The sequence below is a fragment of the Scyliorhinus canicula genome, chromosome 1 (genome assembly GCF_902713615.1).
Source record: "Scyliorhinus canicula chromosome 1, sScyCan1.1, whole genome shotgun sequence".
Lineage (NCBI taxonomy): Eukaryota > Metazoa > Chordata > Chondrichthyes > Carcharhiniformes > Scyliorhinidae > Scyliorhinus > Scyliorhinus canicula.
Window position 1 is genome coordinate 280,441,513 of NC_052146.1, and position 23,722 is coordinate 280,465,234.

The 23,722-nt window shown below is 45.3% G+C and overlaps 1 protein-coding gene across 2 annotated transcripts in view; it reads right to left on the reverse strand.

Annotated features, from left to right (window-relative positions):
- LOC119974773 (WD repeat-containing protein 64-like) overlaps positions 1-23,722 on the reverse strand; it is a 208,166-nt gene that overhangs the window by 103,853 nt on the left and 80,591 nt on the right. For both annotated transcript variants that reach the window (XM_038813996.1, XM_038814007.1), the window contains 6 exons: positions 22,126-22,205; positions 20,783-20,922; positions 17,345-17,468; positions 12,759-12,907; positions 7,998-8,121; positions 2,216-2,385 (listed from right to left, as the gene is read on the reverse strand). In XM_038813996.1, coding sequence (XP_038669924.1) covers positions 2,216-2,385; positions 7,998-8,121; positions 12,759-12,907; positions 17,345-17,468; positions 20,783-20,922; positions 22,126-22,205 — 787 coding nt within the window. The remainder of the gene's footprint in view (positions 1-2,215; positions 2,386-7,997; positions 8,122-12,758; positions 12,908-17,344; positions 17,469-20,782; positions 20,923-22,125; positions 22,206-23,722) is intronic.

Below are 23,722 nucleotides of genomic sequence, written 5' to 3' on the forward strand. Positions count from 1 at the left end.
AGAGAGGCCTGCTGCTCCTGCGCCCACTTCCACCAGTCCTCGGGTGTTGCGCAGCCGCCATTTTGTTTTCCTTCCCCCTTTTTTTTGGGGAGCTGCTGCAGCTTCTTTCTTCGTCCCACTCCGGGTGAGCACCATATAGTGTGGGGCAAGTTCCTCCAGGCACCTTACCCCACCGGGATGCATTAAAACAGTGCCGTTTGAGGCCCTCAAAACGGCCCAAAAGTCCCTAAATAGCGGGAGCTGCCGAACGTGCGGCTTAGCTCCGCATAGCCGCAACCGGAAGTCTCCTTTGTATTATAGTTACACGTCACCCCCGCCGGACTCATTTTTTACAGGGGGTGAATGTGGTGATATAACCACTGTAGTTATGTGTACTTGCAGTAGGGGGATGTATGCCTGTACCTGTAATACAGGTTCCTCCGGTAACCCCCTGCCGGCTAGCTCCGCCCACAGGGAGCTTGTGTAAAAATATGCATGTGAGTCACTCAGACCTTAGTCTACAGTTGCAGATGGAGGAATAGCATCGCACAGCAATAAAGCCTCGATTGTACTAGTCTCTCGTCTTTGAGTATAATTGTTAGCGCTACAGCGTAGTCACCCGCGCCGGGGTCCTCGGAGCCCATCCAAGATGGCGGCGCCCACTGGTCGCACATGGCGGGATGGACAAAATGGCGGCGCCCGTCCCCCGCACGTGGCGTCAGAAACACAAGATGGTGGCACCCAGAGGCCGCACGTGGCGTTGGGGGATTCACACAGAGAAGTTTGTGGGCTGCACGGGGCCCTTGGAGAGAGACGGGGTGATGTCCCGCAGTCGCTGCCCGGGACCGCAGCGACTGCCTTGGCCTGGCAAATGGACAGAAAATGGCCTTTCTTGCCGCAGCCCTTGCACATTGCCGATCGGGCTGGGCAACGCTGTTGGGGGTGTTTTGCCTGTCCAGAAAAATAGCAACAGGGCCCAACGGGATTTCCAGGGTGTTTTGCAGCGCAGGCCTGAGGCGATTCAGAGTCCGTAGGGGAAGGGGAGGCTGAATTCCACGCTGCCCAGGGGGCTGCCGCGCGGTCGGGGGCGTATGAACGGGCGTTTCTGTTCGCAACATCTAGAGAGTTCGCGAGGGCCCGTGCCTCCGTGAGGCTCAAAGTTTCCTTCTCTAACAGACTCTGGCGGATTTGTGGGGACTGCATACCCGCAACAAAGGCCTCTCGGATTAAGAGCTCGGTGTGCTCATTAGCAGAAACTTGCGGGCAGCCGCAGTTCCTCCCCAGTACAAGGAGCTCATGGTAAAAATCGTCCAATGACTCACCAGGGATCTGCTGCCTCGTAGCCAGCAAGTGCCGAGCGTAAACTTGATTTACCGGCCGGATGAAGTGTCCTTTAAGCAGTTCCATGGCGGAGTCGTAGTCGGACGTGTCCTCGATGAGCGTGTAGATGGCAGTGCCGACGCACGAGTGAAGGATGTGCAGCTTCTGCTCCCTCGTCGGTACATTTTCCGCCGTGCTGAGGTAGCTATTAAAACAAGGTAGCCAGTGCTTGAACGTAGCTGCTGCGTTAGCTGCGTGGGGACTGAGTCGCAGACACTCCGGCTTGATGCAAACTCCATCCTTTAAAATCTTGTTGATTAAATTGGTGCGCGATCAATAACTACTGAAACGAGGAAGTAGTCCGAATTGAAGGCTTTAATCAACAAGATGTTTCCCCAGCAGCTCGAGTACAGAAAGAAGTGTGGCTGCTGAAAACACGGGTTCTTATACCCCGCCTCACTGGGCAGAGCTATCTTACGTTCCGACCAATGAAATGCAAACACTTGGGCCAATGAGCAGCGAGCCTTCTCCACCAATGGTAGCTCAGACTCCCAGGTACCGTAGTACCTCTAGTCATACTACCACAACTATGAATTCCAGATAACATTGAGTGAAAAACGTGCCTCATATCCTACCTGACATTTTACTCAGTTATTTTACATGTGTGTGTCCTCTGTTTACTGACCCTACTGCCAGCAGAAAGAGGTTTCCCCAAACTTTTCTTATGAAACCTATCACCATTTTGAAACCTCTAATAACACTTTTGCCTTCACCTTTGCTGCTGTGAAGAAAACAAGTGAAGCTTCTCTGATCTCTCCAGATTATGGACAGTATTCTGCACCGTACACGCAACCGATCCTGCTATCTTCGTGTCATACAGGGAAGCAAAACAAATGTACTGGTAAATCTTAGAAACCTGAATCATTTTGATCTTGTTCTTCCAACCGAAGATGAGTATCAACTGCGGAATACCATCATTCAGAAAAAACAGTTGTGAAATGCGGTTATCTTCTTCACTGTTTTCTGTCAGTGGAGTAAAGCTTTTTAATTTCTCCCCGGTATAAAAATCCCACATCGTCACTGAACCTATAGTCAAAGGGGAATGGAAAAAATAGACAGAGATATGAAGTGCAAAATAAGCAATAAAAATCATCGGTTAAAGCCATTTTAATTTTGCTAGTTTGACATAGATACTGAGATTGTTCTTCCAAAGTTAGATTTTGCAAAGCTCAATTATTCTTTCAATACTAACAATGAATTTCCATAGAGCTTTAATGAAGTAAAATGACATTAAGAGACAAATTCATATGGGGCATAAATCTGCTTTTTGTCTTGAACAGGGAGTGAGGATATTGACTTTGAAAGAGGAGTCGTCAGTATCCGCAGGGAAGGAATTATTTAAATATCAGCTAGTATGGTGGTCAGGCTAAGTAGCTTGTTTGGAACGGTGCCAAGGGAGTGTGATGTAGAATCCATGGATCAAATGGACTCGGAGAGGGCTTGAGGACTGACAAATAATAAACTAGAGAAAGATATGTGTTCAAGATTAGAAAAGAGCTGAGTTTGGAGGGAGTTTCGCCTGAACAGAAAGGGCATCTGGAAAAGCGGTTGAGTCAACTGAAAGGATATTCCTTAATTTAGTGCAAAAGTCTTCTTGTGCTTACGTTTAAGGTGAAGTCAAACTAAATATTTTGTGTTTATCCCCACCTTCATCCTTACGGCCTTTTTCAAGTGGGTGAATAATATTATTTCAGGCTTTGTGTGGGCGAGTAAAACCCCGCGTGTGAAGAAGCACTTTCTGGACTGCTGGAGCGCAGTCGGGGGGAGGGTGGGTTGGCGCTGCCGAACCTCTGCAATTACTACTAGGTGGCTAATATAGCCATGATTAGGAAGTGGGTAGTGGGGGAGGGGTCAGCATGGGAGCGGATGGAGGCGGCGTCATGTAAAGACACCAGTCAGGGAGCATTGGTAATGGCACCTCTGCCGTTCTCGCCAGCCCAATACTCCACAAGCCCGGTGGTAGAGGTGGCTCTGAGGATCTAGGGGCAGTGGAGGAGAAATAAGAGAGTGAAGGGAACATCGATTTGGACCCCGATTTATAACAACCACAGGTTTGTACCAGGTAGGCTAGATGGCGGGTTCCGGAGTTGGCAGAGGGCAGGAATTGGAAGGATGGGGGATCAATTTATAGATGGGAGCTTTCCCAGCTTGAAAGCTTTGGAGGACAAATTTAAATTGCCAGCAAGGAATGGTTTTAGGTATTTGCAGGTGCGAAACTTCCTGAGAAAACAGGTGCCGGCCGCTGCTGCCACCACGGGGGATATATGATAGAGTAGTTTCCAGTACCTGGATGGGATGGGGAAGGTATTGGATATTTACCAGGATCTTTCGGAAGCAGAGGAAACTCCGGTGGAGGAGCTTAAGGGCAAGTGGGAGGACGAGCTAGGAGGAGAGATAGAGGCGGGGCTATGGGCAGATGCACTAAGCAGGGTTAATACCTCCTCATCATGTGCCAAGCTTAGCCTGATACAATATAAGGTAGTCTACCGGGCACACATGGCAGTGGCCAGGATGAGTAAGTTCTCCGGGGTTGAGGACAGGTGTGCGAGGTGCGCGGGAAGGCCAGCAAATCATGTCCACATGTTCTGGGCATGCCCTAAGTTTAGAGGATTTTGGCAGGATTTTGCTGAGGCAATGTCCACGGTACTAAAAACACAGTTGGTGCTGAGTCCAGAGGTAGCAATCTTTGGAGTCTTGGAAGATCCGGGAGTTCAGGGGGCGAAAGAGGCAGACGTCTTGGCTTTGCCTCCCTGGTAGCCCGGAGACAGATCTTGTTAATGTGGAGGGACTCGAAGCCCCTGTGTGTAGAGACCTGGGTTAGTGACATGGCTGGGTTTTGTCAGTCGCGAGAAAATATATTTTGCCTTAAGAGGGTCAATGTTAGGGTTCTCCCGGAGGTGGCAGCCGTTCGTCGACTTTCTCGAGGAAATTAAAATGTAAGCAAATGCAGTATTTCGGGGGGGGGGGGGGGGGGGGGGCATGCGGATTGTTGTTGTCTGGTTGAGGTGTGTGAAGATTGGGCTGGAGGGGGGGGAAATGTTTATTTTATTTTACCATGTTGATGTCATTGTTTATGTTACTCTTCTAAAAATTTTCAAATATCTCAATAAAATATTATTTAAAAAAATATATTTTGTGTTTGTATTGCAGGTTCATAACATTGGGCTATCCCACAGAATTTCCTCGTCACTATAGCACTTTTTGAAGTGAAGTTACTACTGCAATAGAGGGGTCATAGCAGTGAATTTGGCCAATATTCTACAAAAAAGCAATGGATCAAATGACATTTTTTTTATCTGGTTGGTGGTGAAGAATAAACATTGGCAAGGACAAAACTCTCCACTGGCCTCGATTAATGCAGCTCCAACTACACTCATGATGCTTGACACCATCCAGAACAAAGAAGCCTGCTGGATTGGCTTCCGTCCACCACCTTCAACCCATTCACACCGCCATTGATGCTTTGGTGGCAGCAGTTTGTACCATCTACAAGATGCGTTGCGGTAACTCAACAAGGCACCTTCAAATGCCCTTCCAAACCCACGATCTCTACCATCTATAAGGACAATGGCAGCAGTTTCATGGGAACACCACCACCTGCAGGTTCCCCTCCAAGCCACACACCATCCTGACTTTGAATTATAATGTCATTCCTTCACTGTTGCTGGGTCAAATCATGGAATTCTCTCGCTAACTATGCGGAGGGTGTTCCCACACCACATGGACTGCAGCAATTCAAGATGGCAGCTGACATCCACCTTAAAGGGCAACTAGGGATAGACAGTAAAAATGCTGGCCTAGCCGGCAAAGCCCGTGTTTCGTGAAAGAATAAAGAAAGTTGGAGAACTTCCCTGCTCTTCTTCAAATAACTCTGTGGAATCTTTTATATTTATCTTGGACAGAAAGTAGAACAGTATAACATCTAATCCCATCTGAAAGACAGCACATTTGACAGAGCAGCTATTGGTCTGTACTGCATTGGAACATTCGTCTCGAGGGAAGGGCGGAAGGATTTAAGGTATCATCTTTGCTCTGCAGGATAGTTCTGCAACAGTGAATAGTTTGGGTTAGAGTGGAGTAACACCAATTCATGCAGTTGCCGCCACCGAAGTTGGCCATTCCCTCAATACAAAATAGAGGAACGCAAAGCTTGCAGGGTAAAATGGACAAAGTTTGCAGCACAAGCAGGCTGCAACAAGCCACTGTGTATTCTGTCTGCTAAGAGAGCAGACAGCACCGAAACAAACATTCCACATACTAATGAGGCAATCTCCGGGACAGTTAGCATAGTAATGGAACGATCCCAGGGACAAAGGACACAAATAGGGAAGTGATTGCACATTGTATGGGAAGCCAGACACCCCGGCACCAGCGGGGTTCGAAGACAAAGCACCTGAAGGCCCGCCCAGTAGTCGAGGGACAGTCTCAGTTTTGGGGGGATTCAAACAAATCGATTGGGAAGAGACCCAATTGAATCCCAGCAGATAGAGGGTCCGCCCAAAAGGGCGCGAAGCCCTGGGACCTATAAAAGACAGGTCCCAAACTCAGTTCGTTCTTCTTGACCAGCCCTCCTCTCTTGACCAGCCCTCTCGACCAGCCTTTACCGAAGAAGACCTTGACCGAGAGAGAGGTTCGGTTCGGACAGCAGCCGCCAGCAAGTAAGTGTCTCACAACGATCGCTACCAGAGATAGACACTCCTGACCCCTTTTAACCCGTACCTGAAGTCTGTGGACACAGTGCAGAGCAAGAGGCCATTGTCCCCCTGATCCGGCAGTTCCTTATTCAGATAAGTATTGGTCTATTTAGTGGTAGGAATAGTTTAGTCATCTTAGCGTGTGCATGAGTAGTTTATAATTGTATTATAATAAACTCATTTGTTTGAACTTTCTAATTGGTGTATGGTTTTATTGCTTTGAACTTGACCTTGAAACTTGTGGTGGTATCTTAACGATACCTGGCGACTCCAAAGCTAAGTAATGAAACAGAGCCAAATTGAGTGTTAAGCACACTCACACAGAACGAGCAACACAGTTGAATCATATCCATAGAATCCAGAGTGGCATGGTGATGCAGTGATTAGTACTGCTGCCTCACAGCGTTGAGGACCCGGGTTCAATCCTAACCCTGGGTCACTGTTCGTATGGAGTTTGCACATTCTCCCTATGTCTGCGTGGGTCTCACCCCCACAACCCAAAGACGTGTAGGCTAGGTGGATTCGCCACTCTAAATTGCCCGTCAATGGGAAAAAAAGGAATTGGCTACTTTACAATTATACAAAAAAATCCATGGAATCCCTGCAGTGCAAAAGGAGGTAATTCGGCCCATCGGGTCTGCACCACCCCTCTGAAAGAGCACCCTACCCAGGCTCACTGCTCCACCCTATCCCTGTAACCCCACCTAATCTGCACATCTTTGGACACTAATGCACAATTTATCATGGCAAGAAAGTATTACATAGATCATACAGTGCAGAAGGAGGCCATTTGGCCCATCGAATCTGCACCGACCCACTTAAGCCTATCCCCGTAACCCAATAACCCCTTCTAACCTCTTTTGGTCACTAAGGGCAATTTATCATGGGAAGTCCACCTAACCTGCACATCTTTGACTGTGGAAAGAAACCGGAACACCCGGAGGAAACCCACACAGACATGGGGAGAATGTACAAATTCCGCACAGAAAGTCACCCAAGGCTGGAATCGAATCTGGGTCCCTGGCGTGTGAGGCAGCAGTGCTAACCACTGTGCTGGATGCAGGAGGCTTAACCAGTTTATCTAGACATTTTCAAGTCTGTAGATTGTGTGTATGTGGGGGGGGGGGGGGGGGGGGGGGAGGGGCGTTATAAGGTGCTCTGTGTGTGGGGAGGTGGTTGTGGTGTGCTGTGTGTGGGGGGTGGTTGAGGGGTTGTATGTGTGTGGAGCGTTATGGGGTTGTGTGTGTGAGAGGTGGGGTTGTCGGGTAGGTGGGCAATCTTCCACAATTAAATAAGACATGGATAGAAATTTGCAAGTGAAGAGGTGGGTTTCACAAACACTTATATAGACAAAGTCAATAATGCAAGACAAATGCGTCTTTTCAGATCTAAGACTTAATTACCTGCAAAGACTTGCATTCAAAGTATCATCTTGCATCATTGACTTTGTCTATATATGTGTTCGTGGAACCCACCTCCTCACTCATCCGATGAAGGAGCTGCGCTCTGTAAGCTAACGATTCCAAACAAACCTGTTGGACTTTAACCTGGTGTTGGAAGATTTCTTACTGTGCCCACCCCAGTCCAATGCATCTCCACATCATAGAATACAAAAATAACAGAGCTGTGATAATTTGTCATATTTCCCTTTGGATTTGATTTATATGGCAACTACCACCTGTCAGATCCTAAAAGAGAGCCATAGCTGTTCCCCATTGGAAAAGGCCTGTTCAGGAGTGAATGGACATTCTGGAAGAAAGGACAGAAAAGGGTGGTGATTGATCGGCTGAATCCTGAGGGATATAAGGCGAGTGAATTGACTGGGATGGGAAAATGTTTCGGGACATTAAATGGTTTGTCATGGAAAAAGCGTTTAGTATTTTACAGCAACTGTGAAAATGCCCCAAGTGTTCTACCAATCAAAAACAGTCAAAAAATACTTACCATCAACTGCTCCAGTAATGAGTTGTGTTCCAAGTGGATCTATTGCCCCAGCTGTCACCTCTATAGCATGTCCATGTGGATGTACAATTTGATACACTTTCTGTCCAGTTTGCAGTTCCCATACCTGTCAAAAGAACCAAAGCGCTTTCTTAATGCCACTTATCCTAAAGCTAAAAGCAAAAACATAGATCCCTTTTACACAAAAGAACCATAAATAGCAGCAATGATGTATGTTCTTTCAATTTGCTATTACCCTTAACTTCCTGAGTTAGCCACAGATGTTTCACCATTCTCGTAGAATTTCTTTTTGCAATATATTGTTGAGAGTTATGAAATATCTTCTTAAATGTCTGTTATTGTTTATCTCCCAACTTACAATTTAATCTATTTTCCCAGCCTGTTTAAAAGAACAAAAAAAAGAACAAAGAAAAGTACAGCACAGGAACAGGCCCTTCAGCCCACGCTGACCATGCTGCCCAACTAAACTACCATCTTCTACACTTCCTGGGTCCGTATCTCTCTATTCCCATTCCATTCGTGTATTTGTCAAGATGCCCCTTAAATGTCACTATCGTCCCTGCTTCCACCACCTCCTCCGGCAGCGAGTTCCTGGCACCCACTACTCTCTGTGTAAAAAAACTTGCCTTGTACATCTATTCTAAACCTTGCCCCTCGCACCTTAAACCTATGCCCCCTAGTAATTTACCCCTCTACCCTGGGGAAAAGCCTCTGACTATCCACTCTGTCTATGCCCCTCATAAATTTGTAGACAAAGTCAACTATGCCTTCCACACCTTTTAATTGCCTTAATTTATGTTTAAGATTCTTCGTTTCACAACCACATTTCTCATTCTCAAACTAAATGTAAAATTCTATTATGTTATGATTACTCTTACCAAGAAGATCCTTCACTATGAAATCATTAATTAATCCAGTCTCATTACACATTCCCGGGTCTAAAATAGGCTGTGCTGTGGTTGCTTCCAGAACATATCATTTCAAGAAACTCTCCGGATTATGTTCTATGAACTTATCCTCCAGGCTGCCTTTGCCAATTTGATTTGTCCAATCTATATAAAGAATTACATCACTCCCGATTATTGCAGTAGCTTTCTTATGAGCCTCATTATTTCTTGATTTGTACTCTGCCCTACAGTGTAATTACTTTCAGGGGGCCGAGAAATTACTCCCGACAGTGATGGATTCTACATCAAGGATGCCAGTTTAGCTCAGTTGGCTGGGCAGTTAGTTCATGAAGCAGACCAAGACCATGATCATGGGTTCAACTCCCGTCACCAGCTGAGGTTAGTCATGAAGGCCCCAACGTCTCAACCTTACCCCTTGCCTAAGGTGTGGTGATCCTCAGTTTAAATCACCACCAGTCAGGTCTCCTCCTCAGCCAATGGTCATCTCTGACTATGGTGACTACCTACTTTTACTTTACCATATCTTGATCTTCTAAACCAAATTCATTTCTCACCACTGTACTGATCACATAGTTTATTAACAGAGCTACCCCACCTCCTTTTCCTTTTTTTCCTATCCTTGAAAAATGACAAAAGACTTTGAATATTCAGGTCCCAGACATGCTCACTTTTCAATCATGTAATAGCTATCACATTATACTCATTCATTTCTGGTCCCACTATCAATTTAACCATCTTGTTAGGGCTTCTCTGTGCATTCAGTTAAATAACTCCTACTCTGTCTTTTTATCATATTTCCCTACTCTGACCTTATTTGCTGGGGCACTCTTACATTTGAGGAGGTCTTGTAGCGCAGTGATCGCACCCCTAACTCTGCGCCAGAAGCTCCGGATTTGACTCCCAGCCCAGGGCTGAATGGCCAAGGAAGGTGCGTTCTTAATGCAGTCAAGTAGGTTGAGTGTGTCAACCTGCAAATCCTTCCAACATGCCAATGGCTAGTGGTGTGAGTGGCGGAGGCACCTGGTCAGCCTCTCTTGATGTGGAGTGGCGCCCCTCAAGCTAGAAGCTCCGGGCAACAGTCTAGCGACCTACTGTGGTAATTATAGCTGTACAAACAGACAAAAGTCTGCCTTAGTGCACCACTAGGTGTGGGAAGAGAATTGGAATTGGAACTCATTTATCTGTATGGTCTGTCCCGTCCTGTCACAGTCTGGTTATCATTACACTACTGTGCACTATTGCCTTGTCATTTCTCTTTAACTTTCCAAATATCCCCTCATGTGAATCTTTCCCCCACTATTTACAATCCTCCCTGCAGCCCTAGTTATATGGTACATTGGTCCCAGCGCGTTTCCTACAAGGTTTTCTGTAAAGGTGCCACTGTCATACTTCATCATTAATAAATACAAAAGCTATTTATTAATAAGAAAACAGCAATTTCCTGGGTTGTAACGAGCTTTCAAAATGCCTCTGCTTTGGAGACTTTCTCACAATTGATTCCACTCTGAGTCTGGTCTGGTCACACAGGTCATACGACCATTATCCTGCTGCGCCGTCCTTAAAGAGACAATCAGCACATATCTCCCCCTTAAAATCCTCTACACAATCTTCAATAACTAATTCACTCAGTCCTAAATATTAACTAAATATTATGTACGAGTTGGACAATTATAAATAGAGTCTTTGAGGGGTTTTCTGTTCCTTGCGGCGCAGCATAATTCTGTTATCTGAGATGCTTCCACAGGATCGACATTCACAGGAACTGCATTAACGGCACAGGCGATTCAACACTATTTGCTTCTGCAGAGACAACAGTTGCATCAATGACAGGTCACATAGTGACACAGTGGTTAGCACTGCTGCCTCACAGTGCCAGGGACCGGGTTTAATTCAGTCCTCAAGTGACTGTGGAGTTTATGTGTGCTCTCCGTGTTTGCGTAGATTTCCTCTGTGTGATCCGGTTTCCTCCCAAAATCCAGATGTGCAGGTTAGATGGTTTGGCCTTGCTAAATTGCCCCTCAGTGTCTGAAGGTTAGGTGGGGTTACGGAGTTACAGGGATAGGTGGGGTTACGGAGTTACAGGGACAGGCCAGGGATCGGGGCTACGTAGGTTGCTCTTTCAGAGGGTCAATACAGACCTGATGGACTGAATGGCCTCCTTGTGCACTGCAGGGATTCTGTGATAGTACAATGATAGAACAATTCCGGGGATCTAGCTTGATCCATTACTGCAGTTTCTTCAGCGGGATTCTCCGACCCCCCCCCCCCCCCCCGCCGGATCGGAGAATCCCCGGGGAGCAGAGCGAATCCCGCCTCGACGCCGGCTGCCGTATTCTCCGGTGCTGGTTTTCGGGCGGGGTTCACGCCACATCGGTCAGGGGCTCTTGGCACCGTCCCCGGCAATTCTTCGGTCCCGATGGGCCGAGCGGCCCATCTGTTTCTGACCAGTCCCGCCGGCGTGGATTAGACATGGTCCCACATTTAATATCACAGATTGTGAAGAAGTTATGAAACTCAGCATTTATGAATACTGTCATAACCTGGGGTTAAGCAGGTCCACATGTGCACTGAGAGATGTGCAGGAGTTATTTTTCCACAATGCCAGGAAGTGAAGGATGTAACTAATTAGCACAGAACAATTCTGACGTCATGGAGAGCAGCATAGCAATCCAGCAAGCAAATGGCACTCAACGCAAATTGTAGATGAGTTAGCACTGCTGCCTCACAGCACCAGGGACCAGGGTTCGATTCCATTTGAGGGTGACTGCCTGTGTGGAGTTTGCACATTTTTCCCTTGTCTGCGTGGGTTTCCTCTAGGTGCTCCGGTTTCCTCCCACAGTCCAAAGATGTGCAGGTTAGGTGGATTGGCCATGCTAAATTGCCCCTTAGTGTCCAAAGGTTAGGTGGGGTTTCAGGGATATGGTGGGGGAGGGTGTGGGGGGGGGGGGATGGGGTTGGGTCTGGCTAGGGTGCTCTTTTGGAAGGTGAATGGCCTCCTTCTGCACTGTAGGGTTTTTAAGATTCTATGAGGTAGCAATACATTTCAAGAAGGCATTTCAACACTTCCAATGATCTTGCCCATCACAATCTATAAATGCTCTTAAATTATTTGTGGGCATTACCTTTTGTTGGAATAAGCCTTTGAGGGATATTAGCATGGCATCACTAGAGGGGAAATATGCCATGTGATGTAGTCTTAGATTCACTTTTGCTTTGAGCAGAGCACACACACACAGCTCTGCTGCCTTCAGTCCTTATACCGGTGTATAATTGTTCTCATGTGCCTAATCTTGATATGTGAATCCATACCATGATTACCCAATTCCTTATTTGTGATTGGTGCTTGCATCTTTTACAATAAATGAGGGGCTGGTTTAGCACAGTGGGCTAAACAGCTGGCTTACAATGCAGAACAATTCCAGCATCGCGGGTTCAATTCCCATACCGGCCTCCCCGAACAAGGCTTTTCACAGTAACTTGTGACAATAAGCAATTATTATTATTAAATAAGCACAAGGTATTATATTATTATAACAACACAAAATTTCTGCGAAGGTTTGGAGGTTAAAGAGCAATGAATGGAAATTGCAAGTTATTTTCTAACCTTTCTTGGTAAATCAGTTTTTCAGCACTATAGCAATCAACCTTGAGAACTTTCTACGCACCACCCTCAGAGCTCGACTCACAAGACCAACAAAGCCCAGTTTAAAGTGACATTGGAGATAATGTTTAGAAATTGGTTTCATTACCATGCACATGTTTTTCTTTGTTCATGAAGCCGAAAATCACATTTTTATGATTCGACTATTAATCTCACATTAAAGTACACACTTACCATAATTACAGATTTACTGCAAATGGAGACCACCTTGCTATTCATCCTGTTATAGAGCAGAACATTGATGGATTTTTCATGGGAAAGAGGCACCAGCATAGTATCATGTACAGCAGACATTAAAGGTATAAGATCTATTGCGTTGGAACCTGCATAATCAAGCAAACACATAGATTGATTTACATGAATTTGCTGAAGTTTGTATTAATAACAGTGGAATAGTTTATTTTTAATAAATGTCGCCCTTTCTTGGCAAAATGAGCTAATTCATACAGGAAGAAGATCTTATCGATAGATGCATGTAGTCCTCCAGTGTCTCATGCAAACTATGCGCATGTGGAAATACTGCTGAAACAGACATCACCTACTGTGAAATCCTGTTCTTGAAATTAGAGACAGGTGGACTAGAACAAGGACAAGGCTGAGGCAGAGCCCCGAGAAAGGAGATAGGTCAATGGAGTCAGCGGCACAGTAGCACAGAGGTTAGCACTGTTGCTTCACAGCGCCAAATTCCCAGGTTCGATTCCTGCTTGGGTCACTGTCTGTGTGGAGTCTGCATCTTCTACCCGCGTCAGCGTGGGTTTCCTTCGAGTGCTCCGGTTTCCTTCCATAAGTCCCGAAAGACATGCGTGTCAGGTGAATTCGACATTCTGAATTCTCCCTCTGTGTACCCGAACAGACGCCGGAGTGTGGCGACTAGGGACTTTTCACAGTAGCTTAATTGCAGTGTTAATGTAAGCCTCCTTATGACAATAATAAAGATTATTGTTATGATGGAATGTGCTGGAAGTTGTAGACAGGGTGATGAGGAGAGTAAGGGTTTTTGGTAGAGCCCTGTGCGCAGAAGCAAACAATCAGAAGGGTGATACATCAAGAAGAGCAGAAATTGGTGGAGAGAAAAGAAAATTGACATTAAAAAGACTGAAAAATAGGGTGGACAAAGAACAGTTTAAAGATAACAAAACTTGGTGCAAATTCCAGAAGGTTCCTTGAATAGAAATCAATGGGGGGAATTTTAGCAAACTATGTCAGAGCGTCAGGTTCTGACTGAAACCAGCATGTATCTCTCCAAATGCATTGCCAAGTTTTCAGTCCAGATTTTCTGGAACGGTGCACAGAACATCTGGGGGTGTGGTTTATGCCATCACTCTGGTGGGGTGGGGTCTGATAGAGCCGACAAGGCCTGCTCCAGCAATTGGAGCACCATCTTTAAAGGGTGCCTCAATCTGTACGGAAAGTAAACTCTCCCGCATCTCCTCATGGATTCCCCCAACTCCAGAAGCATTGGGGCGAATGCCCCCACCCACCTAAAGTATCTAGGGCACCCTCTCCCCCACCCCGCTCCTCATTACAAAAGTATCGGGGACACTCTCTCCCCCTCCACACCTGCACCCCCCTACCAAAGAAGTATCAAGGCATTCCCCCCCACCCCTCCCCACAGGCATCAGCCCTCCCTCCCCAGCATATATAAGGCCTCACCACACTCCACCCTTGGCGCCCCTCAAGGGCGAGGTCCCTATTTGCCAAAAGCTGTTTTAAACCCCGCTGAAAAATATTAACATGGAGACACAAAAGAGTGGGGAAGCCCACTAGTGATATTAATTTGTATGGTAATTGAGTTCCGGACCTTTCATGGCAGGAACCCCACTACATCATTTGTGGGTGGTGGGGACAATTGGAACAGGAAACCCAGACAGCGTAAAAGCTGGTTGAGGACTCCCGTTGGATTCTCTGTCCCCATCGCCATTCCCACCCACCGCAAACGAGGGCAGAAAATCCTCCCTTGAGCGTTCGTGGCTTTAAAGCAAAACCATGAAAACAAGATACAGACTGGCAGTGGCCAGGAAAATATCAAATCAGGACTGAGGGCAGAGTTCACGGTCCAAAGTTGTTGAACTCAAAGTTGAGTCCATAAGGTTGTAAAGCGTCGTATCACAAGACAAGATGCTTTTTCTGAAACTGTCACTGAGTTTCACTTGAACATTGCAACAGGCCGAGTCCAAAAATTTGTGCGTGTGGACAAGGTGGTGGCAAGCCACTGGAAGATCAGGGTAATGATTGTGGACTGAGTTATTCCTCAATGTGGTCATCCAGTTTTGCGTTTGGTCTCCCCAGTATAGAGGAGACCTAGTTTTGAGCAGTGAACAGTAGATTGAAAAGGTGGACTGAAGCAAAGCACTGCTTGACTAGGAGGGAGTGTTGGGGCCTTGAACATTGAGAACAGTAGAGAGAAAAGGGCAGGTGTTGCAGCTGTGGTATTGTGTGAAGCAAATAATGGCATGATGGGAAAACTAGTCAAGTCTTCTTGGTACAATTGAATTTAACCTAAGACACAGATACAAAATACAAAATGTTCGTCATGAACCTAGAAGCAGTCTCAATAAATAGCAAGCTGAACAACTGTCTCTGCCTGTATGTAAACAAGTTTGTCCAGTTCTTAAAACAAAGACAAGATAATGATATGAGACTCCAGTCCCCTAAAGGTCAGCAAGGTGACGCCATTGTAACGATTATTACTTATGTTTTACTTTCAATCAAATTCCTGACCAAGTTGTATTCATGTTATCTTGATCCTATAATGTATAAAAATCGCCTTATTCTTCTGTACTATCGCAGACTTGGGACGGACTCAGCAGTTTGTAATTGACTGCCTTCCGAATTCAAGTCTCAGCCATTTACTGCTAGCAGTCAGTTCTAATTCGGAAATAAAGTTCAGTTTTGCTTACCTAATGAATCATGTTTGTATTTCTCTATCACAGTCAAGAAGCGGGGAAAATATTGAATACGACACAGCTTCTGCGATTGCAATGGGAAGATGCTGAAGGAAATGGACGAGGTGTTGGGGCTGATAGAGAGGTGGACCAGTGGAAGGAATGGTCCCTTTGGAGTGGTGGGGGAGTGTGGGGTGTCTTTTGTAGTGGCATTACGCTGGAGGTGGTGCAAATGGCAGAAGATGAACCTTGTGAATGTAGAGGCAGGTGGGGTGTAAAGTGGGGACAAGTTTTTTGGGTGGAAGGGAAAAGGTGAGAGCAGAAGTGCAGAAAATGGGTAAGACACAACTGAGGGGCTTGTCAACCATAATGACGGGGAGAGAGGGGGAGGTGGGGAGGTCATTCCTCAGTTGAGGAACAGGGAAGAAATGCCAAACGATCCATTGTGGAAGAACACATGCAACAGAAATGGAGGAACTGGAAGCAGAGCATGAGAAAGTACACTCAAGGAAGCTGTGGGGATTTGTCATGAATATCCCACTAACAGACACATAAAAGTCAAAGAAAGGAAGACAAGTGTCAGAGATGGATTGGAAGCGAAGTCGATTAATTCTTCCAGTTCCGAGTAACAACATGAAGCGACACCATTGCAGTCATCGCTGTACTGGGAACAAATGTTGAGGGGCTGACTAGGACATACCCCACAAAAGGACAGGCATAACCAAGGCCCATGTGGGTACCCATAGCAACACTTTTTATTTGGAGAAAGTGAGACAAGTTAAAGGAGTTATTATTGAATGAGAGAAGAGGAGCCAGGCATAGGAATGTGGTGGTGGTTTCGGCCTCTGTTGAGTGAAAAAGTGGAGAGCCTGTACTGTTGGAAGATGGAGATATAATATTTTAATGTTTATTTGTAGCAATTTCATGGAGGTAGGGGTATATGAATTCAAGACAGTCTGGAAAAAGAAATGACTTCATTGATGGATAGTGCTTACTATAAATTGTTTATAATTGTGGTTCATTTCATGCAAGTGTGGGCATTAACTCATGATTTACTTGGGTCACTGTGAATAGACGCAAGCAAAAATGTGTTTGTTAGTTTAGGGCGTGTCTTTTTGTAATATACAACTCTTTAAATGAATGTAAAATTGTCTAAAGTTTGGCTTCAAGTCCATCCTTCGCCTGCTGTCTTTTTGGAGAAAACTTGGTGTCAAATTGCATTCAGCAAATGCAAAGTTTTCTTTTGGAAAACTGGATTTCTCTTTTGGAGAGATGATCTGCATTCCCTCGGGAAGGCTCACAAGCTGCAAGTTTACTGTGAAACTGATTTATTTTGCATCATTCATTTGAATGGTTGGGAAATTATATTCACATACATTTTCAATACACATTTTCACCAGATGAATCCCCCTGCCGGCAGTGTTAAAAACTTGTGCCTGCAAAAAAAAAAAATCATTGCCTCAAGTAGTTTCTCTTCTGTGGGGGCCGGTTCAGCTCAGTTGGATAGACAGCTGATTCTTAATGCAGAGCAAGGCCAACAGCGCAGGTTCAATTCCCGTTCCGGCTGAGGTTATTCATGACTTCTCAACCTTGCCCCTCGCCTGAGGTTTGCTGATCCTCATGTTAAATCACTAACGCCAGTCAGCTCTCCCCCTCAAAGGGGCAAAGCAGACTATGGTCATCTGGGACCATGGCAACTTTAGTTTACTTCCCTTCTATGAAAAGGTAAATGAACTTCAGCTTTGGGGTAAGTATGTGATAAATTGAGCGACCTGCAGCCATAATTTCTAAAATGCTCATGAACTAAAGTAACTTGAATAATTCAACTATCTAATGGATCGTCTGTGATTAATTTTTGATAGCTTGGAAACCTACCAGTAATTAATCTCTTAGTTTTACTATCAAAGATCATTGTGTTAAAGTGCCGATCTCCTTTACGTTCACCCAGTGAGAAGACCTGCAGCACTGCAAGTGTCTGAACATCCCAGATCCTGAACATCTTTTAGGAATGGAGAAAAGGAAGCTGACATCAGTTACATTTCAAATGTTTGGCTTGCATTTTTAACAGCTAAAATGGAAAAATATACAACACAGGAGAAAGCATCTCCAAAAGTAGGGAAACTAATTCTCATTTCAGAAGTTATTATTAGACCAATGCAAGTCATTATAAACCACTAAGGTGAATGCTGTATGCTACTACGATAAGCAAATAATACGGAAAAAAATGCTGAACTTAAAGTCCTTGAGTAATATGGTTGTATGCTTCTTGAGGCCTGCAGCTTGCCAATCTAAAAATAAATGCAGCAGAGGCATGATGTGTAAAGTAAGAGAAGCAAATATTTAAGCTTTTGCCACGCTACAAAGGTCATTAGTTAGGTTTGGTATTGGGGGGATGAGGGGACCTGGAAATCACAGAAGGCGTTGTTTTCATTTTTAAAGCAAGTTGGTGAAAATATCCTTGACTTACTTGCCACTCATCACCTGCCTTGGTAACTGCTAATCTACCTGGCAATCTTCCTATCGATCTCAGTTTTACTCCATGCATGTGCCCCTCCATGGTAAGACAGCCAAGCCACGCTATGCTCCCCACATGGCGGTCACACTCCACTGTCAACTCCTGGCTCACACGACGCTCACCTTCACCCCAGCGAGGGCATAAACCAGATTTGCATATTTAAATCCACATTTAAATATGCAGAATCTGTTTTAAGCCAGATTCACCCGGTTCCTGGAATTCACCTAACTGCCTGCGTGGAGCCGGCAGGTATCCCGGTTGGACTCTAAAAATGGAGAGCAGGGGCGGAATTCTCCAGCCTCCCAACTGTGTGTTTCTCGGCAACAGGAGATGGCGCACTGCTCGCTGGCAGCGGGATTCTCTGCTCCTGCCGCTGTCAAAGGGAACGCCCATTGGAGCCACCCCAGTCCACCGGCAACTCCATAGCAGGGTATCATTCACTTGAGGGGACCTAAAGATGGTGATCGGGATTGGCGGGGGTGGGGGGTTCTGTAGTAGCCAGTCAACGGGGAGGGGGGGGGACATTATTTTATGATTGGGGTGCCTTGTGATCTTTGAAGTGCGGGCGTACATCTCTTTCATGGCGTAAATCACGCAAACCTCCAAAATATTGTCCAAGTGTGGGTGGATTGCAATCAGAATTACGGCTAACCACCCAATGGGAATTGCACCATGTTTCCTGCCAGAGACCACACTTTTGGGAGAATTACACCCTTTATTTGACTCTAATTCCCCCCATTTCCTCCTTCATTTTTTGATCTTTCTTCATTCCTTAATTCTTACTGCACTAAACATTTGCCAAGGTATCAGACGCCCCTTTACTCTTACCAAGCTGTTATCATCTGCATTTCCACCGAAAATGTTTGGAGCTCAAGGGTGAGGGTGAAAAACACAAACTTCAGCAAACACTGGGCCATTGGAGATGAGGGGTGTCCAAAGCTAGAGGGAAATCTTGGCCAGCTCCGTGACACATTTCCACTTCTAGAGGATTATACCACAATGGTAAACCATTAAGCCCCTAGAGACACGTAGAACAATTACGTGCCAAGTGGCAGATTAGCCATGGTAGCTAGAGCACCATTCAAAATGGAAGGCAAGTGGAAGGCCAAAAATTGATCACAACCAGGGCAATGCCCGTAAATGTGGGCAGCTCTTTCGCCCATGGCCATTCGTTTTTGGTTCTCTTGCAGAATGAAGGCAGCCTAATGCTGCATCCACCTCTGATGCTGGAGAACCTTAAATTAATGGGCTACTGGAGTTGGCCACTTAAATAGCTGTCTCCTGCAAAATGATCCTCTGTGCATAACCCCTCCCCCCATCTTCAACATTGCCACTCACAAGTTCTCAACCTGCATTTCATCCTAACAGTGGGATTGGGACCCGGGAACAAAATTCCTGCCCATTATGTTTATTTTAGGATTGCTTCCAATACAGCGCCCTTGTTATTGTCTGCAGTGTCCCCTCTGGAACAAATCTTTTGTGGTTGGACCTGATGGAATTGGCCTTTTCAAGGACGGCTAATCCGTCTGAATTGTTCACATTAAAATCTATCTTCAAACTCTTTTTAAAAAAATGTATTTTATTACAAACATGTATCAAAGCAGGTTACAGCCAATAAACACTCCAGGAAACATACTTCCCAACAATCAACTATACAGTCTGTACAGATTTTCCCCTTTTTCACCAAAGGGTCCGGGTCCACCTCCTCCTCCACTACCCTGGCTAAGACCGCGAACACTCCCACCCAGAATCTTCCCAATTTTTAGCAACCTCATATCTTTAAACTCTTAACACCTACTAATTAGTTCAGGCCCCTGTCTCCCCACCACATGACTTGCTGTTCAAGCACATTATAGTATTCACAATTATAATGCAAAAAGCGTCTTTCTCCCTATAGTCTACTATTAATTGAGAGCCTAGGGAATAAAGCTACCGAACTCCACCTTTCACGGTTTTGTCTTCATAATCAGTTTCTTTTTGCCAAGTCAATTTTGAATCCAGTTAGCTAACCAACAATTAATTCAACAAGTAAATTTCTTTCACGTTATATTAATAGGAGTTATTGATGACATTTTAAAAGGTGAAAGGGAAATAGTTGAAAATACATTTTGAAATGTTTGCTTGTACAAAGCACTGGTGTGAATTCCCACTGATGAGTGATTGAACAAAAAACATTGTAAATTCACAACAGGACAGACAGCATCTATAAAGAGAAAAGGTAGGTTGTGATGTTTCAGACATGCACCCTTTATCAGACTCTAGACTAAAAGGACAACTGTCATTTTATTAAGTATGGATAAATAGAGATAAAAGGGGGAAGAATTTAAAGATCCACGAATCAAAAATATCAAAAACAAGAACTCACATGCAATAGTGAATATTACTTGCACTTGATAGTGTCTTTAATGACAAAACATCCCAAAGCACTTCACACTTTCAAGTGCAGTCACTGTCGGAATGTAGGGAACCATATGTCCAATTTGCTCACAGCAAGTTCCCATAACCAACATGATTTAGATGGCCAGCCTGTCTGTTCATGATGATTCTGGCAGTTCGATCAATATTGGTCAGATGCCAAAGGCACTCGCTCACTCCACTCAATCCATCCGAAAGGGTCGCCAAGACCTCGGTTTTATATCTCACCCGAAAAATAGCACTTCACATGTTGTGGCGCCTCCTTCCCTTGTACTGTTCTAGAATGTCAGCTCGGTCAGTGGACATACATGCAGTTTTTTCATTTTATATACTGACTCGGAAACGAATACGCCATTGGCAACATCTAACCCTTAGTCACTCACCCCTTCAGTGGACAGGCTGATGATATGTTGATCTGATTCATTGATTACCACTTCAGTAATGATGCAGCTGTGGCCATACAACAATGCCTTTGGTTTGGAGAACATATTAGGGTTCCAAAGGCGGAGAATTTTATCTTCTCCTGGATAGGAAATATGAGATGTTCAAATTTTGAATCATATAAGCTGAAGTTGAATTTTTGCTTGACTGGGGATACAGAGAAAAATTCCAATACGGAATGATTATACCGCAATCCCTCTCCAACAAGGTATGTAATGTGAAGATTTGGGGAGGTATGCAGGAGCACATGTGATGCTGACCTGACAATTCCACAGCAGTGCTTTGAGTGCATTAGCCTCATTACAAATCAGTGTCAATACATGCAAACTCATACTCCCTGGATTCCCTCCTCTTTTTGTGGTTCTTGCTTCACTGAGTGACCACTTTCCACTGCCATAAAACTGCGCTCATCTGAAACTCTGTTGCCTGTATCCCAATTGACACCAAGTTCTATTCACTCATCACCCCTGCGCTCAATGATCTTCATTGGCTCCTGGTCCAGAAAGGCATCCAAGTTTTAAAAAGTTCTTATCCTTATTTTAAAGTTGGTTCCTGTTTTTTTATGAACCACATTTTTAATTGGCATTTTTCGCAGGAGGACATCAGGTCTATGGTATGAACTGAACACAGAAACACACGTGTATTCAGCTCAAATGCAATTTTCTCTGTACTTCACCCAACCTGTCCTCAGGCAAGATGTAATGAGAGCAATGACTTAATCAATCCAAGTCAACTTGCCTGGTTTGAATTAAAACAAAACTTGGCAATTGACTGTCAGTCTTCAGTTAACTGGTGCATTCTCCGTGGCAACACCTCCACCAATCAGAGTCAGCCTGTCAACCAATCTGCACTCTCTTCTCATGAAGTATAAATTGTTGTTCCCTTTACATTTGGTATCCTTGCACATACCTTGATGAGTGTACGGTGAACAGCCTCAACGTGTTTCTTTTTTCAGCAACAGCGCCCTTTGAAAGAGTATCCTACCCAGGCCCACCCCCCCTATCCCTGGAACCCCACCTAACCTGTACATCCCCAGACACAAACGGGCAATTTTATCATGGCCACTCCTCCTATCCTGTACATCTTTGGACTCGAGTAATTTTTAAATAAGGAATTACGTAAAAGATTCTAGATTGCAATTTTTAGCAGTCACAATTAACGAGCCACAATTAACTGACCCTGCTGATAAAATGGATGCACATTAGATCAAATACAGTGAGAGGATAGTGTCAACAAATTTTGAAGCTGTATTGAACCTCTGAAAAAAATCTAATTTGGCACTTACCTCCAGTAACAATGGTATTTGCTTTCACACAATAATCAAATGCATTAACACCTCTTGGGGTTGAAAGTGTTCTAATTGGCCTGTAGTTGAAGATAAAGAATATGTCAACAGAATAGCAACTGCCGTGCAATTTACATAGCCAGAACAAATGTAGCGGAATATTATTTTGTAGTTGAGGATATTTATTTGATAATAAAGGTCACATATGGTGGAATTTACTGTTTCGTACTTGCTCACACGAGGGCATGAACCAGATTAGCATATTTAAATAAGTATTTAAATATTATTGGTAAATTTAAAGCTGGATTCTGCCGGCTCCCAGGATTCTCCATCCATCCACTGACCCCCCTCACCCCGTCGCTGCAGCTAAAGCTGGCAGGAATCACTACCAGTCTCCACCACCAGCATGGAGGGGTAAAACCAGAAGGGCTTAATGTCCATGGTGTGGTGGAGGGAGGGGTGGTGGGAATATTTAGTCAAGGTAAGGTAATGCTGGGCTTAAAAGGGGGTGGGGGTGTCAGTCCTGTCCAAATATGTGTCTGTCTCAGGATGCTGGCTGGTAGAGTCCACACAGGCTTTGAGTTCACTGATAATACTTCATTTCACCTGCTGAAAGTGATCACGGATAATGTCCTTTCCAATGCATAGAAGGACCAGCTGAGCCTGAAAATTCAGCAAAGTCCCACAGAATGGCGAACACACTGGACACTAAAATGAACATTCAATAAGGAGTGAACAAAAAAATAAACACAACATTGTTTCTTCCACAATAAAGGTAATGTCCGGCAATTTATCAGGTGATGCAGGAGGAGGAGGAGGTCTCGGTGGAAGAGCTGAAAGCGAAGTGGGAGGAGGAGCTAGGGGAGGAGATCGACGAGGGGACATGGGCGGACGCCCTCGGGAGGGTTAACTCGTCCTCTTCTTGTGCACGGCTCAGTTTAATTCAGCTGAAGGTGCTGCATAGGGCGCACATGACTGGGGCCAGGATGAGCCGGTTCTTTGGGGGAGAGGACAGGTGTGGGAGGTGTTCGGGAGGCCCGGCGAACCACACGCACATGTTCTGGACGTGTCCCACGTTGGAGGGGTTTTGGAAGGGTGTTGCGGAGACCTTGTCCAAGGTGGTCGGTTCCAGGGTGGAACCAGGCTGGGGGCTCGTGATCTTTGGCGTAGCATCGGAGCCGGGAGTGCAGGAGGCGAGAGAGGCCTCTAGTAGCCCGGCGTAGGATTCTTTTGCAGTGGAGGGACGTAAAGCCCCCGAGCCCGGAGGCCTGGATTAACGACATGGCTGGGTTCATCAGGGTGGAGAAGGTCAAGTTTGCCCTGAGGGGGTCGGTACAAGGGTTCTTCCAGCGGTGTCAGCCCTTTCTCGATTTTCTGGCAGAGGGTTAGAGGGTGGTCAATCTCAGCAGCAACCCGGGGGTGGGGGGGGGGGGGGGGGTGGGGGTTAGGGGTCTGTTGAAGGGGTTTGTTTTTGCGACTGTTTGTTTGCTACTTTCTTCTTTTTTGTATTGTTGTTAATTTATTGCTTTGTATTGGGGGGGGTCCTTCTTTCTGTTTATTTCTATACCTTGTTTATTTTATTGTTGGGAGAAAATTT